Raw genomic sequence first — 16,995 nt, forward strand, 5'->3', positions numbered from 1 at the left:
ATACTCATAAAAATATATATAATAAAAAACATGTATGATAACATAAGTAGTTGGGCCCAAATTTTTCTTTTATTAAACATATATATTCTTTATACAAAATTAGTATCATAAACAAAAACTATCAAAAACTATGTAGACAGTGTAGCCATTCCTCCTCGCGTGCCGACGTCCATCCGACCGTGTCCTCACCTAAATCCTGCAAAAACATAGAAAGACAACGGAGTGAGCACAAATAATGCTCAGTAAGTAAACCCTCTAGTCATCTATCCCCGTAACTCTCTCTCTCTAAGTTTTTCCTTACAATTCTCATTTACTCTCTCTTTTATACTTCTCTCTGCTTTCTCTTTCTGTTTCTCTCTCTCTATTTCTCTTTCTTAGAACTCTTTTCTACTAACTCTCTTTAGTAAGTCACAACCCCATCTTATCGGGGGCACGACCGGGACTTGCTCCCGCTCTCTGTGACTTCTACTCATTTTTAGCCGATCGGACTCGATTATGCATGGATTCGGAACCCTTGGCCATGTGAGTATATAATCTCTCTCTCGGGTAATCTCGGGTATAGCCCTCATCCGCATGCACTCTCACGGGCTACACCACTTCTCTCTCTCATACTCATGCCGCTCTCTCAATGCGGCATATATGCGGGAATACTCTACCCATTACTCACGGGTTCCCCATCGCACAACCTACTTTATTCTCTTTTTCTCTCTTTTCTCTTAATAAAGCTCACACTCAAAGTTCTCTACTCTTTTTCTACTCTTTCTCTAATGCATAATTAATGCATATGGATGATTCATGCTCATTAATGCACTCATGAAATGCACAAATGCAATGTTGCATCAAGATAGTCATTCTGCACAGGTCACACTCAAGAAGGCATAACTTGAGTTATACATATCGGATTGCTACGATTTTGGTCTCGTTTTAAAGCTTAGAGACAGGGCTACAACTTTTATGTTTTGGTCTCAACCCAGTTCAATCTGTAAGATGCCCAAAAATCACTCAAAAGGTCACGGCTGTGACAGGGCAGTTTTCACTTAGGCATTTCATCAAACAATAAATGTGCAAACATAAATTCTACTTTAGCTATAACTCTTCTTCTTTCTTTAACCATCCAAAATGGGAGTAAAGCTCCCTTGTATCATCACAAAACCTGTCAAGGAAAAACACTCCCAAAAGTTTACTCAAACTTCTTTCAACTTCAATCAAACTTCAACCCATCATCATACAATCAAAAGCACTTCTCATAATTCAAATATATCCAACAACAAGCATAATTCATCATCAATCTCATCTCAATTTCTCAATAATCATAACACATACATAATTAAAAGAAATCTCTACTCACTTGATTTTCTTAAATCTTAACTTGGTTGGATTTACTTACCTTATGGGTAAATGGCTTCTCTAGCACTTCTCCTTCCCTTTTGTATCTTGTCTTCTATCTACAACTTTAAACAATAACAACATAAGACTTTAACAAATCATAAGCAAATTCTCATCTAAAGCAAGAATCCTTACCTTAGGATGCTTTAGATTAAATCTCTACTAAAAACTACCCCAAAAATCCTTAGAAATTCTTGGAAGATTGAGTGGAGGATTGAGAGAAATTAGGGAATGAGAATGGCGGTGGAGATGGTGAAGAATGAAGGGCTTTCAACACTTAAACCCTTTTTAGCTCAACTTACATACAATCATTCCCATTTTGCCCTTGCTCTTTCTTGGAAATTTCATCTATGTCCCTTAGTCAAATACAATAATGCCCTCATTTTTATTACATTCTCCATGAAATTCTATCTCTTTTCACTACCCAATTTTTCAACTAATTTTGAGTGAAAAGACCATTTTACCCCTAATGAAAGTTTAAGAGATTTTCTTCACATTTTTCTCAAAATAACTTTAACAAAATTTAACTAAGGGCCAACCAACCAAAAATAACAACAAGCAAGCTCAAATGAGAACAAATCAATAAACATTCAAGCAATGCAACAATAATTTAACTACATACCTCAAGTGGGGCGTTACACGTTCCTTGAAAGGTTTCAACATTCACAGGTGCATAAAAAAAGATGATAAGGTTAACATAGACACTCCACTTTCTTAGTTTCCATTAGGGTTCCATTAACTGAAAAGTTCCCTTACACCCGTAAAACATAAAACTTGACAGTTTCCACCACTAACTAGCTAAATATCTTTAATGATACCTCCATCGTCTATATTTACATATATACCCATAAATATTTTTTAAAAAAATTCATAAAAAAATTTAAACAATTTATTGAAAACACTTGTATTTCTTTCAACATTTTATTAGTAAACTAAACAATTTTAAAGTTTTTAAAATGTTGAAACCAGTGATTAGGAACCTGACCCGGCCCGGCCGGTTCAACTGTGACCCGTGACGTTCATCGAGCCAGGTTACAAAATTTCCTATTCATTCAAAGCCCTAGAAATAAGGACATCAATCCGTGAATAATTGAAGACTGGAATGTTATGGCTTTTGAGGAGGAATGGCCGATGAGTAGAATGGTGGCAACGGCGTCAATTTCGATGAGTGAATCGACCAGAAATCGCAAAACAATGTCACTGGAAAAAGTCTGCTATCATCGGCGATTGGGGAGGCAAACGGGGGAGGGATGAGATTGGTTTTGGTCAGGAGGTTGAGGGGAGTGTTTTTATGATGATGGGGATTGGTGAGTGTTGCTGTCGTTGGAAACATGCCCTATTTGCCAATGCCAATGGTAGTGTTTGAGGTTTTTTTTTTTTTGCAAGATTTCAAACCTATGGGGACTTCCATAATTTTCAGGGGTGTTTTTGTTAGATTTCAAACATTTAGACACCGGTTTGACTCGTCAATCAAACCACTCGACCCGTGACTCGATGGCCTGGCTGGGTCACTGCACGGGTCGGGTTTCTAATCACTGGTTGAAACTTGATTTTTAATTTTTTTTTAAATTAATAAATACAAAATAAAAAACTAAAATATTTTGTAAAGTAAAAATATAAATAACTTTAAAAAAAAAATTAAAATACTTTTTAAAATATATTTTTCTTGTAAATTGAAATATAAAAAAAAAATTATTACATCTACACCTCCTATCGAAAATTTTTGGTATTATAGTTAATTAATAGCAGGGCAAAATAAAAATTTTATGATATAATAAAAAATTATAAATTAAATATTTCAAAATAATAAAAAAATATTTTAAAATTAAAATAGATTTAATATTTAATAGAGATTGCCGAAACCAGCATTCTTAGATCAGTAGAATCAACAATCTCCTTTTTAATTTTTGAAACTTCAAATAACAAAAAGAAATATATTAATAAGTATATTTTAATTTTTTTAGTTTTTATATTTTTTACTTTACACCAGCAATTTCTAGTCTTCATCTATGTGGTGTTTCATCCATTTTAGGTTCTATCAAATTTATAACAACTATCTCCAACATGCGTGGACCTTGAACGATTATGCATAGATCACCTCTATTTGTATGGTACGTTCTAGTGACAACATTTGCACTTTTATTATCACTTTCGGTATTGGCAGTAAAGCCAATGGTGGGCCGTGTCGGCCTACGATACGGCACAGCATGAAAAAAAGCACGGCACAACACGACACGAAAATAGGTGGACTGTGTTGTGGGCCTTAAAAAAGGCACATGGGCTAGCACCAAAAAAATTAAAATTAAAAAAATTAAAAAAATTAAAATTATAAGAATTTAGAAATTAATGAAAATGAAGATGTATAATAATTCTTAATCCTAATTTCTAAGTTTGTATTTGTAACTTATAATTATAACTTATAAGTAATAAAAAGTGTTGAAATTCAATTAATATTTCAATGTCTCATTATTTTATTATATTTTATAGTGATTATATATTATTTTAATTAATATAAATACAAAATGTCACTAAATATAACATATAAAATATTTTTATAATAATTATTAATAATAAATCAAGATTAAATGTTTTTCCCTACCCACAGCACGATATATAGCGGGCCGTGCCGTGGGCCTTCAAATTTGGTGGGTCAGCACGACACAACAAGGCACGAATTTTTGCGGGCCTTGGCACGACATTATAGGCCTTGAATTTTTAGACATGACACGATACGGCCCATCGCCACCTCTAACTGGCAAGGGCACTTACCATGTTATTAACCGATCGAAACTTTAATACAACCTTTTCTGATCCCGCTGGAGGGGGAGACCCCATATTATACCAGCATCTGTTTTGGTTCTTCGGTCATCTAGAGGTGTATATTCCCATTCTGCCTGGATCCGGTATCATATATTTATTAATTTACAAAAAAAAAAAAAAAAAAAAAAAATTAAATGATATTCCAATTATTTAAATTAAAAAAAAATAGTTTACACATAAAATTTTCAAAAGAAATACAAGTTAGTGGTGGGTAATTGCAGATTGTTATGTTTGAGGGGATGTAAGGGAGATTTTTATTTAATGGAGCCCTAACAAAAGCTAACGGAATGGTGTGTTGTGTGAACCTAATCATCAATTTTATGTACTTGTGAAATATTTAAACCTCAGAGGAGGTGAGTGTAATTAACTCTATAAATAATTCTTTTAGTAGAGCATTATTAGATTACAAAAGTCTCCTACACCACACAATCTTCCTTCCAATTAAATTATAATGAAGTACAAGGGACTTTTATACTGAAGCAAACAAACCACAAACGAAATTCTCAAGCCTTATTAAAGGATAAAATAGTAAATTTAAATGTTAATAAGAAATGGAACAGGGATTCCATTCAGAATAGATCACTGCTTATTAATTGGGTAATTCTAGGATGTTCATGTTAATATTGATCTGTATATATACTATTTGATATCATAAATACATATAATTAGTAACCATCCAATCCAGAAAAAAAATCAGTTATCAAGGCTATCAATTTGTCTTTCTCAAAAACCGAAAATCTATAACTAATTATCCAGGATACTCAAACTATTCTGCAGACAAAAATATCAGGTCATTATTGGGCAACTATGGTCATGCTATTGTCTTTCTCTGTCTCACGCTGACTTAGAAACATAACCACATAGGTCCATTAAGCAGTTAACAGTTGAACAATGGCCTGTTGGGCCTCTCATGAGAAGTTTGATATTTATGCACTTTCGCCTCCACTATAACTAAGATGAGACAATCCACAACTTTTAAAGCTGCATTTGTCTTTTTCACAACCCATCAGCACCAGCACCAGGATTTGAGGAGTTTCTGGGAACCCACGTTCCAAGTGCTCCCTCCCGAGTCTTCTCTGCTCTTGTCAATAAAGGAGAAGAAGAGAAGATAGAACTTCATTCTGCATTTATGGATAAATGCTGGTCGCCTATATTGAATTTACTTTAAATTTTCACTATGCTGCCCACTAAACCATAAGTGGCACGTTGAAGAGTTTCAAAGCAGCAGTCATGACCATGATCTACCACATTTTTCTAACATTAAGAACTGCTTTCCGCTGTAGAGTCATTGATTTAAGGTGGAGAATTAACAATCAAGAAAATGCTACTTTTTTTTTTAGTAATGGTAGGCTCAATTTGTTCTATGGATGAATAATAAAATATCAGGTGTCTGTCGACTCAACTCTCATGCTCCTTTCTCTGTTTCTCAAGAGATGGAAAGTTTTAGCACTAAAAATGAGACAATCCATAACTTCTAAAGATAACTTCTGGGCATCTCTCTTTCACAGTACTCCATTTATTGAGCCACGTTACATAGAATTAGGGAGTTTGAGGGAACCATTTCAATATGCAGTTGCATTTAAGTTAAAAAGTTTTCACTGTGTTTCCCCCTCATCCAAAAATGGGAAGCTATAAATAATTGTTTTAGTGAGAGCTACACAACCTAAAGATGTAATCCCAGAAAAGTGAATTAATTTTTTTTTGCCATTATAGGGATGTACAAGGGACTTTTATACTGGTAGGCACATGTTTGCTAAAGCAAACAAACCACATACGAAATTCTCAAGCCTTATTAAAGGATAAAATAGTAAATTTAAATGTTAATAAAAAAACGGAACAGGGATTCTGATAGAAACCCCAAGCTTCTCCTGCAAAAGATCACTCACAAACAACCACCCATATCACTCTGAAACTCCAATAGTCAACAACCCAAAAATTCCAATCACACCATAACAGTTTAATCACTTTAAAACAATTAAAGAACACAAGCAATACCGAATAACCTCAATTTATATATCAGTAATGCTATGGACACTGAATTTGTGCACCGAAATTTTTTACCGAACGATGTGGCATCCACTAAGACGCAGTCACGTTGGACAGAAAATACTGATTCCGTGAATGGACGATCGTCCATCTTACACGGACGGCCGTCTATACGTTATGGATAACCGTTCATCATGAATGGACGATCATCCACGACAATATCAATGGACTCCCGTCCATATAATATGGACGGGTGTCCATTTACTATAGACGATGGACGCTTGTCCAGAAAAGTTTTAAAACAAATAATGGACAGGCATCCATCTTATATGGACAACTGTCCGTGTAAGATGGACAGCTGTCCATACCCAAATTTTAGTTTAATGAAAAAATTTATTTAAAATTTTCAATTAGAATGTTTAAAAATTTAGGCCTCCCAAAACATGTTTCATTTCTCTCTTACTTTGCATTTTGTTTATAAATGAAAAAAAAATATTTTAATTAAAAAAAAAAATTATTTGAGAATGGATGCCAGTCCATCTAATGAGGATGGTCGTCCATACTTTTACTTAAAATCAAAGTTTTTTATTTTATTTCATCTAAAAATTTTGTGCTTTAAAAATGAATATTTCATCTAAATAATATAGATGACCGTCCATAGTAAAGGGACTCCCATCCATAATATATGGATGATCGTCTATAGTAAAGGGACTCTCGTCCATAATATATGGATTGGAGTCCATTGATATTTTCTAGACTCTCGTCTATTCGTGATGAATGGTCGTCCATAAGATATGGACGGATGTCCATAATTATTGGATAGCTGTTCATTCACTGAATACCTATGTTGTGTCCTACGTGGCACGTCAGAGTCAGATACCACATAGATCGGTGTAAAATTTCGACACCAGTATTTAGTGTCTGTAGCATTTTTCTTTATATATTGAATAGCAATTATGTGACAACACTACTCCCCATTCTCTTCATCACTTGCCACTTGTCACTCTCTCATAAACCTAATACCACCCACACACTCACCCATACAGCCTAACAATTAGTCCCTCATCCGCTTTTTTACACCTTTATTTTTCCTCCCATACACTAATGTGTTGTTGGTCTAGTTAGATTCCATTCAGAATAAATCACTACTTATTGGGTCATTCTAGGATGTTGATGTTTATATACTGTATATATACTATACTATTTGATATCATGAATACATATAATTAGTGACCATCCAATCTAGGAAAAAAAATCAGTTATCAAGGCTATCAATTTGTCTTTGTCAAAAACCGAAAATCTATCACTAATTATTCTGCAGGCAACTATTGTCTCTCATGCTAAACATAACTACATAGGTCCATTAAGCAGTTAACAGTTGAACAATGGCCTATTGGGACTCTCAGTCTCATGAGAAGTTTGATATTTATGCACTTTCGCCCCCACTATTACTAACATGAGACAATCCACAACTTTTAAAGCTGCATTTGTCTTTTTCACAACCCATCAGCACCAGCACGAGGATTTGAGGAGTTTCTGGGAACCCACGTTCCAAGTGCTCCCTCTTGAGTCTTCTCTGCTCTTGTCAATAAAGGAGAAGAAGAGAAGATAGAACTTCATTCTGCATTTATGGAAAAATGCTGGTCGCCTATATTGAATTTACTTTAAATTTTCACTGTGCTGCCCACTAAACCAGAAGTGGGGAGACACTACACGTTGAAGAGTTTCAAAGCAGCAGTCATGACCATGATCTACAAGATTTTTCTGACATTAAGAACTATCATTGATTCAAGGTGGAGAATTAACAATCAAGAAAATGCTACTTTTTTTTAAGTAATGGTGGGCTTAATTTGTTCTATGGATGAATAATAAAATATCAGGTGTCTGTCGACTCAATTCTCATGCTCCTTTCTCTCTTTCTCATGAGATGGAAAGTTTTAGCACTAAAAATGAGACAATCCATAACTTCTAAAGATAAATTCTGGGCATCTCTCTTTCACAGTACTCCATTTATTGAGCCACGTTACACAGAATTAGGGAGTTTGAGGGATACCATTTCAATATGCAGTTGAATTTAAGTTAAAAAGTTTTCACTGTGCTTCCCACTAATCCAAAAGTGGGGAGACAGATAGAACAAATTAAAGAATTCTCAGGCTGCAGTAGTCATGAGCATGATCGAATAAGATTTTTGTGACGACTTTTTTTCACAGCCATAGTTATTGATTGGAGATGTACATTAACGGTGAAAAAAGCTCCAGGAAATTCTACTTTAAACCTTGGCCCTTGAGAATGGACATTAATATATTAAAATCACATGGTTGCAAACATCATAGTGTTGGCTGAAAGTTAACAGTTAATCACCAACTTGGTTGTATTTATTCACAATGGGCATATCACGATTGTTATAAATATGGTTTAAAGTAACGTACATGAATTTTCAACAATTAAATTAATCTAATTTGACTTTTATGTTGTAATTTTCAATTGTTGGCTCATCTAAACCATGGAAAGTGGCGTTTTGGCAACTATGATTGCTCCTGTATTTTAAAATAAGAGTAAACGACTTTTTCCCACCCAAGCTTTACACTTTTCCACAAAAAAAAAAAAGTTTCAAAATACCACTTTTCTATCCAAAGTTAATATTTCGATACTACCCAAAGCCGATTCTGGTGGTGAAAATTCTCTCTGTCATTACTATTTGAACTTCCGGTCTCCTTTTTATAAAACCTCTCTCACTTTGGTATTTAATTTCTCGTCTATTGCTGGTCACTAAAAAACTATAGTTTCTTATTCTTAGCTGATTTTCGGTTAATTTTGATGACAAATATTCGATTGGTCATCACTATTTGACCCACCGGCGTTCACACTTCAAAAACCCTCTTATCCTAGCTTTTGGTAACTGACTGAATGTCAGTTAAGAAAGTGATGTATATTTTAAGTATTAACATAATATAAGCGTTAGGTTGAAAAGTGGTGTTTTAAAATTTGTTAGGTGAGAAAGTGTCTTTAAAAGACAAACCTTTGGTTGGGAAAAAGCCGTTTACTCTTTAAAATTAATATATCAGCTTAAATTCTTTTCTCTTCCGCAATGATGTAACCCTGGCTCTACAAAATTAATCAGAGTCATAAATTGAAATTTGAACATTAATTCAATTTTTAAGGTAATTTTTATTGTTGAATTTTGAGTCAAGAGTTTGCTCACAGCTGTTTCGTTTTTCAAGGGGTTGTAATTAAATACTTATAATAATAAAACTGTAAACTAAATAATACTGTATATGAAAATTGAAGGCATTTGAAGGGGAGGCAGTTTGGATAAAACTTACACTTGACGGTGACGTATATATTTATATTAATTAATCAGGAAGATTTTTTATTTTTTAATCCCCTTCCCCCCTATTATTGAAGTGATCCACATCCAAAGTCATAGCGTTTTCGGTAAGTTGGAAAATATGAACGGAATACCAATATTCGCGGACTTCAAAGTCAATGATTTGAAAACCCAATCAATGGTAGACACGTGTATATGATTAAATCACGTGTGATGGGTCTTTTCCAACAACAGTACAAGTGGGTCAATGAAAATGAAATTATATAAGATTGAATATTCAATATGAGTGTTAAGTTTTAATTATATAGGAAGACCATGTGCAGGAGGAGACTTGGAATTTTCAACTTTGTTACAAGACCCACATCCTCATATAATTTTTGGAGCAGTTGAGAAACTTGCTTGTGTAAATCATACAGAGGAACTTCACCATCTAAGAAATTTCATACTTATTGTCTGCATTCATATGGATTTATTTATTTCACACGCTATGCTAGTTTACCTTTGACTTAAATATAGAAAAAGACAGTTGTTGACGTTTTTGACGCCTATTATTTTATGTAATTAAATAACGGCAAAAGCCCCTAAAGTGATAAGGCGAGGTGTGTAGCCCAAGAGGCTTCCCGAGGGTTGGCGCGCAAAAGAAGGGGAATATACCGGTCGAATATTTCAGTTGGTTGAATTGCCTCTCCACTATAAATTACTAACAAATCTGCCAGTTTTATTTCGCATAATTATTCTCTCTCTTTCTGTAACATTACTCTCTCTGTTCCTCCATTAAACGACCGAATTTACAGGTTAGGCTACTTCTTCTCTTTTTCATGCATGCAAGATTCCCTTTTAACTTTGCATCGCATTCATTTTTCGAGTTTTGCATGTTTCTTGGATTAATGTTCTAACTATGAAACGTTTTTCTTTTATGCATCATGTCAATAAGGGGCTTACTCCATATTATAATTGTTTAGAAACGAGCATTAAAACCATAGAGTTGCTTCATCCAATGTTATTTTCATGATGGTGGATTATATACTGGCCATGATAATTGGATCTATGTATCACATCTTATTATTAAATTATTTTAACAATCCAATACTGTTAGATACAGATGAAAGTGGAATCTGTTTTGTAATCTTACATTAATGAATTCAGTTTTGCTCAACTTTTTCCCCTTCTATAATAACCTGATATTTTCTTTTTCTTTTTTGAGGATATTTTTATATGACACTGTTTATCTGAATATTTAATTATTTTTTTGCGCTGAGTTTCCCTGAACCTTCATGTTACTGTGTCCGTGTTGTCAATTTCTCTCTGTGGGTGTGATGTGGGGTAGAGTGTGTGTTGTTCTAGTGGTTATGCCTAGAAAGAGAGTTTATTCCAAAGAAAAGACAGAGTTATCTTTTTAGGGGTTTCACTTTTTTGCTTTTTCCCATTCTCATGGAAATTTTGCCCTTCTAGAATATGAACGCAACTTTCTTAACAAATATCTTATCATTTTTAGTGTACAAAAATTGGTAAGATAATCGTTCAAGATTATGAGATCTATTGTGTTGTTTATCTCTGTATTCACTTTTATTTAAATTACTAGGCTAATCAACTCAATATCAATAGCCCTGAAGTTTTCTAAAGAGGGTAGGAACAAATGGAGCAGTTGGAACTGTCGATTTTCTTAAGGAGATCAAACTACTTTTCTCTTTTAATTTTTCGTCTTAGTGAGATCCATGTAATACTTAAATTTAATTGCCTATCGTCATTCTTTGTTGTGTGTTTGACCTTTTTGCTCCAAGAAATGCATTTCTACTTTCCCCGCACTGATTAAGGATGACTTTGGCTCCTTTTTCNTTTCGTGTGATGGTGCCCCCAGTAATCATTATTCCGAGTTTTTGGGCTCCGAGCCCGCTTCATAGCTTGCTTTACAGGACCTTAGCCCATGGGCCTCTTGGCCCATTTACTGCTCATCCAGTCCTCCCTTGAAATATTATGATAAGATCCATTCACAATCACATTTTATTAAAAAACTATAAAGTTAAATAAGAGCTGTTGATGCACTCCAACGTGACTATGTCCTTTAGCATAAAATCCAAGTTCTATTAAATTCTTTAATTAAGAGAAACAATTTCTTATCTTTCAACCCAGCCATCCCTAAAGTTGATTCATTCATTAATACATTCTTGCAAGCTACCTCTTCTAAAATATTCATGTATTATAGACTATATAATAAGGAACAAAGTAATCCAAAAGTATATCCCTACATGTGAAGCAAAACTCACATGATCAAAGCTGCCATTTACTCTTCTCATCTACGTTGCTTTATTTCTTTTCCCTTTTACAAGTAAATGTAAATGAAATCTTTTTAATTTTTGAAACAATCTGTAGAAAGATACGAAATGGACGGTGCTAATTAACTTAAAAAAAAAACTCTTTTTTTATTCAAGAATGATTATTGAAATAGTTAGTAAAAAAAAAAAAAAAAAATGGACGGTGGTAATTTGTTTGAATTTTTTTCAAAAGACAAACAACTCCACGTGAGTGTTGTATCATCCCTCCAATGGTGAAATAACATCCACCAATTATTCCTCAACACTTCCAAGATTTTTTCCTTTCAATGTTCCTAAAATACCCCCACTTTCAACCCAATAACCGTATTCTCTCTCCGACCCGTAAGGTTCGTTCCGTAAATTCCTCCGAAAATGATTAGCACTTCGACTCCCAAAAACCCATCAAATCGTACTCTCCACATAAAGTCACGAGTTAGAAACAACTCTCCACTACTCATCTAAATACTCACTCATTCACTCGCACACTCGCTTTCCAAAAATATGGCAAGTATGGCTTCGATCGGAGCACTAAGAGTACCGTCCTCTTCATCATCCTCCTCCACACCGTCTAGTTCGTCGAATCTCACTCGTAGGATCATTCCTTCGCAACGACTCGCGTTCTCGTCTTCTCATCTTGCAGGTGAGAAGCTCTGCTCCCAAGCGGTTGTCGGTGATCGGCGGAGCGCAGCGAATGACAGACGTCCGATTGTTGTGTCTCCCAAAGCCGTGTCGGATTCAAGAAACTCTCAGACCTGTCTTGATCCTGAAGCCAGTCGAGTAAGTTTTGTTGTAATTTAGAATTTAAACGTTATAATTCTGATTAAACAAATGGAGCAGAGTTCTGATACTACAGTTCGACGCCGTATGTCAATTTCATTTTTGTTGTTGTTGTTGTTTGGATTTTTGTGATTAACTAACGAGAAATCATAGAAACTGTGAATTGAAAATGTGATGATATATTATTGAATCATGGATCATGTTTTATTGTATCTTTACTCGACGTTACATTTCATTAATCAGTAAAATGATGTTAAGAGTTATTAAAATCGTTAATACTATTTATTTATACGACGTCGTGTTGCATTAAAAAATATTATGGTAATATTTGTCAATTATGTTTCTTAAATGTTGGTGTAGAATTTGTATACTACACGCTAACATCAAGTTATGTGTTTCTATAGTAATGTCATGAGTTATAAAGATCGTTGATGCAAGTAATGTGATTGTTCTTTTGGGTAATTGTTGGCAGAGTGTTTTGGGAATTATACTTGGAGGTGGAGCAGGAACGAGGCTGTACCCGCTCACTAAGAAGAGGGCGAAACCTGCTGTTCCGTTGGGAGCAAATTACAGACTGATTGATATTCCTGTGAGCAATTGTTTGAATAGTAACATTTCCAAGATCTATGTGCTCACGCAGTTCAATTCAGCGTCCCTCAATCGTCACCTCTCACGGGCGTATGCTAGCAACATGGGTGGTTACAAGAATGAAGGTTTTGTTGAAGTTCTTGCTGCTCAGCAGAGCCCCGAGAATCCCAACTGGTTCCAGGTGATATTGCATTGCAATGCTTGTAAATTTTTTTTTTTTTTTTGTTATACTACTACTTGTGAGCTATTATTTACTATTGATAAATAATCAATTGGATGTTACTGGTTTGGTTTCCTATTTTGGGTTATAGAAAGAATGCCTTGATTGGTATCCATTTACTTAGCGGTGATTCTCATGGAAGTTAGATTTGAAATTTACAGGGCACAGCAGATGCAGTGAGGCAGTATTTGTGGCTGTTCGAGGAGCACAATGTTCTGGAATTTCTCATTCTTGCTGGGGATCATTTGTACCGAATGGATTATGAGAGATTTATTCAAGCACACAGAGAAACCGATGCAGATATCACAGTTGCTGCCCTGCCGATGGATGAACAACGGGCTACTGCATTTGGTCTGATGAAGATTGATGAAGAAGGACGCATAATTGAATTTGCCGAGAAGCCAAAAGGAGAGCAACTTAGAGCTATGAAGGTAAATTCGATTTATTTTTATTATTTTTGTGATTTATTTATTCTTCCATTTTAAATCATTAATTTCATATACTGTCTCAATGATCTATTTCAGGTTGATACTACTATATTAGGTCTTGATGATGAAAGAGCCAAAGAGATGCCTTTCATTGCTAGCATGGGCATATATGTTATCAGTAAAGACGTGATGTTAAATCTGCTTCGGGATAAGTTTCCAGGAGCTAATGATTTCGGAAGTGAAGTTATCCCTGGTGCAACTTCCATTGGGATGAGAGTACTTATTTCTTTCTTCTGTTTCTTTCCGGAACTCTTATGCATTGCAGATATTATGTATTGCATTGGAAAATTTTAAATTACGATGAAGTTTACTGTATTTGTACATCTAATTTCTTTTTAATCTCTGTAGGTGCAAGCTTACTTGTATGATGGCTATTGGGAAGACATTGGTACCATTGAGGCTTTCTATAATGCGAATCTGGGAATCACCAAAAAGCCAATACCAGATTTCAGGTTGTTACAATTAGTTTTTTAATTTTTTGTCTTGCGACTAGGTTGATAGTAATTGTGTATGATATTTACTCTTTTGGCAAACCTCACATGCTTCGACAAATGTTCGGATATCTTTCTTCATACCCTCCCAATACACTACGTTTGGCAGGCGTTTGTAAGTGCGAAAAAAACTTGAATGTCCCCCAATGGGAGATGAGTGAAACTCTTGTAATAAAGTCTGAATATGATCACCAGTGCGTGACACGACCAACCTGTCATGGTACATCAATTGGTTTCCCACCAGTTTGAAAAGCAATTGGCTAGTTGGGTTAACAATCAGCTCTTGAATTATTTTCCTCAACTTGGCATCCTGGTAGACCGCGTGTTCCAGATCCTCTATTCCTGCAAACAACCATGGTCCACCATTTTTGGTTACAGAGTCTTGGAACAAAAAATGTTAAGGTTTAGATATTGATGAGGGACTAATTGTCAGGCTGTATGTGTGAGTGTGTGGGTGGTATTAAGTTTATGAGAGAGTGACAAGTGGCAAGTGATGATTGATGGGGAGCTGAATTCGGTTATAGGAAGAGAGTACGAAGAATAAAAGAGAATGTGAGGGATCTGTCTAGGATCATTCGAAAATAGTAAAAAGGGAAAAGGGTTGGGGAGGTGCTGGCCCTAGAAGTCCAGCGGGTTTCTTTGTTCTTAGCAAATTTATCTTAAATGGTTTGGTTTATGTTTATCTTCTGTTATGCTGAATTGTAGTTGTAGATGAACTGTTATTGGAGTAGTGTTGTCACAGAGTTGCTATTCTATATATAAATTAAGGTTATTCAGTATAACTTGTGTTCTTCAATTTTTTTGACTTGATTAAACTGTTCTAGTCTGACTGGAATTTCTGGGTTGTTGACTATTGGAGTTTCAGAGTGGTCTGGGTGGTTGTTTGTGAGTGATCTTTTGCAGGTGAAGTTTGGGGTTTCTAACAGTGTCTAAATAGTTTGGACCCTCTTTTTTTTTTGCAGCTTTTATGATCGCTCAGCTCCAATCTACACCCAACCTCGATATTTGCCTCCATCTAAGATGCTTGATGCTGATGTCACAGATAGTGTCATTGGTGAAGGTTGTGTGATTAAGGTAGGTTCTTGAAGGCTGGATATTAAGATGTTGTGCTGGCTATTACGTGTTATGATCTCTTCATTGTACAGCCAGTCACCTATTAATCTTTTCAATGTCAAACAGAATTTACTTTCTATTCCAGTCGTCGCAGTTATGATGTATGTAATTCATAGAGTTCAATCCTCTTATCCTTTTTCACCCCTCTGTAGAATTGCAAAATTCACCATTCTGTGGTTGGGCTTCGATCTTGCATATCAGAAGGTGCAATCATAGAAGACACATTGCTCATGGGAGCTGATTATTATGAGGTAAAATGCCCTAAACATTAATCACTTATCTTATCAAAAACATTAATGACTTATTATCAATTGTTTATTCGATCAAGATGTGTAGTTTGTGTTCTGAAATACTATGCATTGCATGTTTGTAAAAGTTTGGAGGTTGACTTGTCTTGAGTGACAATTTTAACTCTTGTTTCATTATATGATTGTATTCTCTCTTGTTTCAGACGGATGCAGACAGGAGGTTTCTGGCTGCAAAGGGTAGTGTACCAATTGGTATTGGCAAGGATTCCCACATCAAGAGGGCAATAATTGACAAAAATGCTCGAATTGGGAACAACGTGAAGGTTATAATCCTTTCATAATCTTTTCTCGTGGGTTTTATCTTTTGAATTTGTGCTGATTAGTTAATGTGTTATTTCAACTTCTATCTTCCTCCGCTTGGAAAAATAGGGAAGTTATATTATATAGCCCTATGTAATTTGCTAAATCACTAAAATACCACATGCTTCAATTTTTTTCTTATTTTTCCTGCTACAGTTTTGTAAGTTACTAGTTATTTTTCTAATGAAGTTGTTGATGGTCCATTTCATTTTGGCCACCAAGAAAACTATCTGATAAGAGCTTTAACTTACTGGAACTCAATAGTTTTTTTTTTTCGTTTTCTTTTTTTTAAATGTATATTAATTTCAAAGATACATACAGCCAATGTCACTGGATTGTCGTATAATTGTATTGCTCCATAAACTCCATTTAATTTATATGTATAGTCCTTGATGTCTTAACTCTTAAATACATGCTTGCGTCCTGAAAGATTGTTTCCGACATGTAATTTTTTTTTTTTTGTTATCTCAGATCATAAACGGCGACAGTGTGCAAGAAGCGGCAAGAGAAACCGATGGGTACTTCATTAAAAGCGGGATAGTCACCATAATCAAGGATGCCCTGATTCCCAGTGGAACCATAATCTAGAGTTTTCATGTTTTCAGTTTCACCTACCCTTCAACTTGTTGCTCTTTGAGTATGTCGTAATTGCAATTATGCTTCTGCTTAGGTTACCTTTTTGATATTGGTGTATGTATATCTCCGGGCATTATAATGTAATTAAAAGAGAGAGGAAGAGAGGACCTGGAAAGTTATGCTGTAAAGGTCTAGTTATGCAGAAATAAAAGCTTTTCATCTCCACTTGCATGTTTTTTACTTTTTGGTCTTATTCACACACACACACACACACACATATATATATATATATATATACTGAT

The 16,995-nt window shown here is 34.9% G+C and overlaps 1 protein-coding gene across 1 annotated transcript; it reads left to right on the plus strand.

The window, feature by feature from the left end:
• The first annotated feature begins 12,305 nt into the window (after window positions 1-12,305).
• LOC116145875 (glucose-1-phosphate adenylyltransferase small subunit, chloroplastic/amyloplastic) lies at window positions 12,306-16,746 on the plus strand. Its single transcript, XM_031431313.1, has 9 exons — window positions 12,306-12,609; window positions 13,082-13,378; window positions 13,579-13,848; window positions 13,942-14,121; window positions 14,254-14,357; window positions 15,359-15,470; window positions 15,662-15,760; window positions 15,961-16,080; window positions 16,589-16,746. Exons 1-9 carry the CDS (start codon window positions 12,334-12,336, stop codon window positions 16,703-16,705), a joined length of 1,575 nt encoding a protein of 524 aa, XP_031287173.1. The 5' UTR covers window positions 12,306-12,333; the 3' UTR covers window positions 16,706-16,746.
• Window positions 16,747-16,995: the final 249 nt, after the last annotated feature.

This window comes from Pistacia vera, unplaced genomic scaffold (assembly GCF_008641045.1).
Source record: "Pistacia vera cultivar Batoury unplaced genomic scaffold, PisVer_v2 Contig1145, whole genome shotgun sequence".
Taxonomy (NCBI): domain Eukaryota; kingdom Viridiplantae; phylum Streptophyta; class Magnoliopsida; order Sapindales; family Anacardiaceae; genus Pistacia; species Pistacia vera.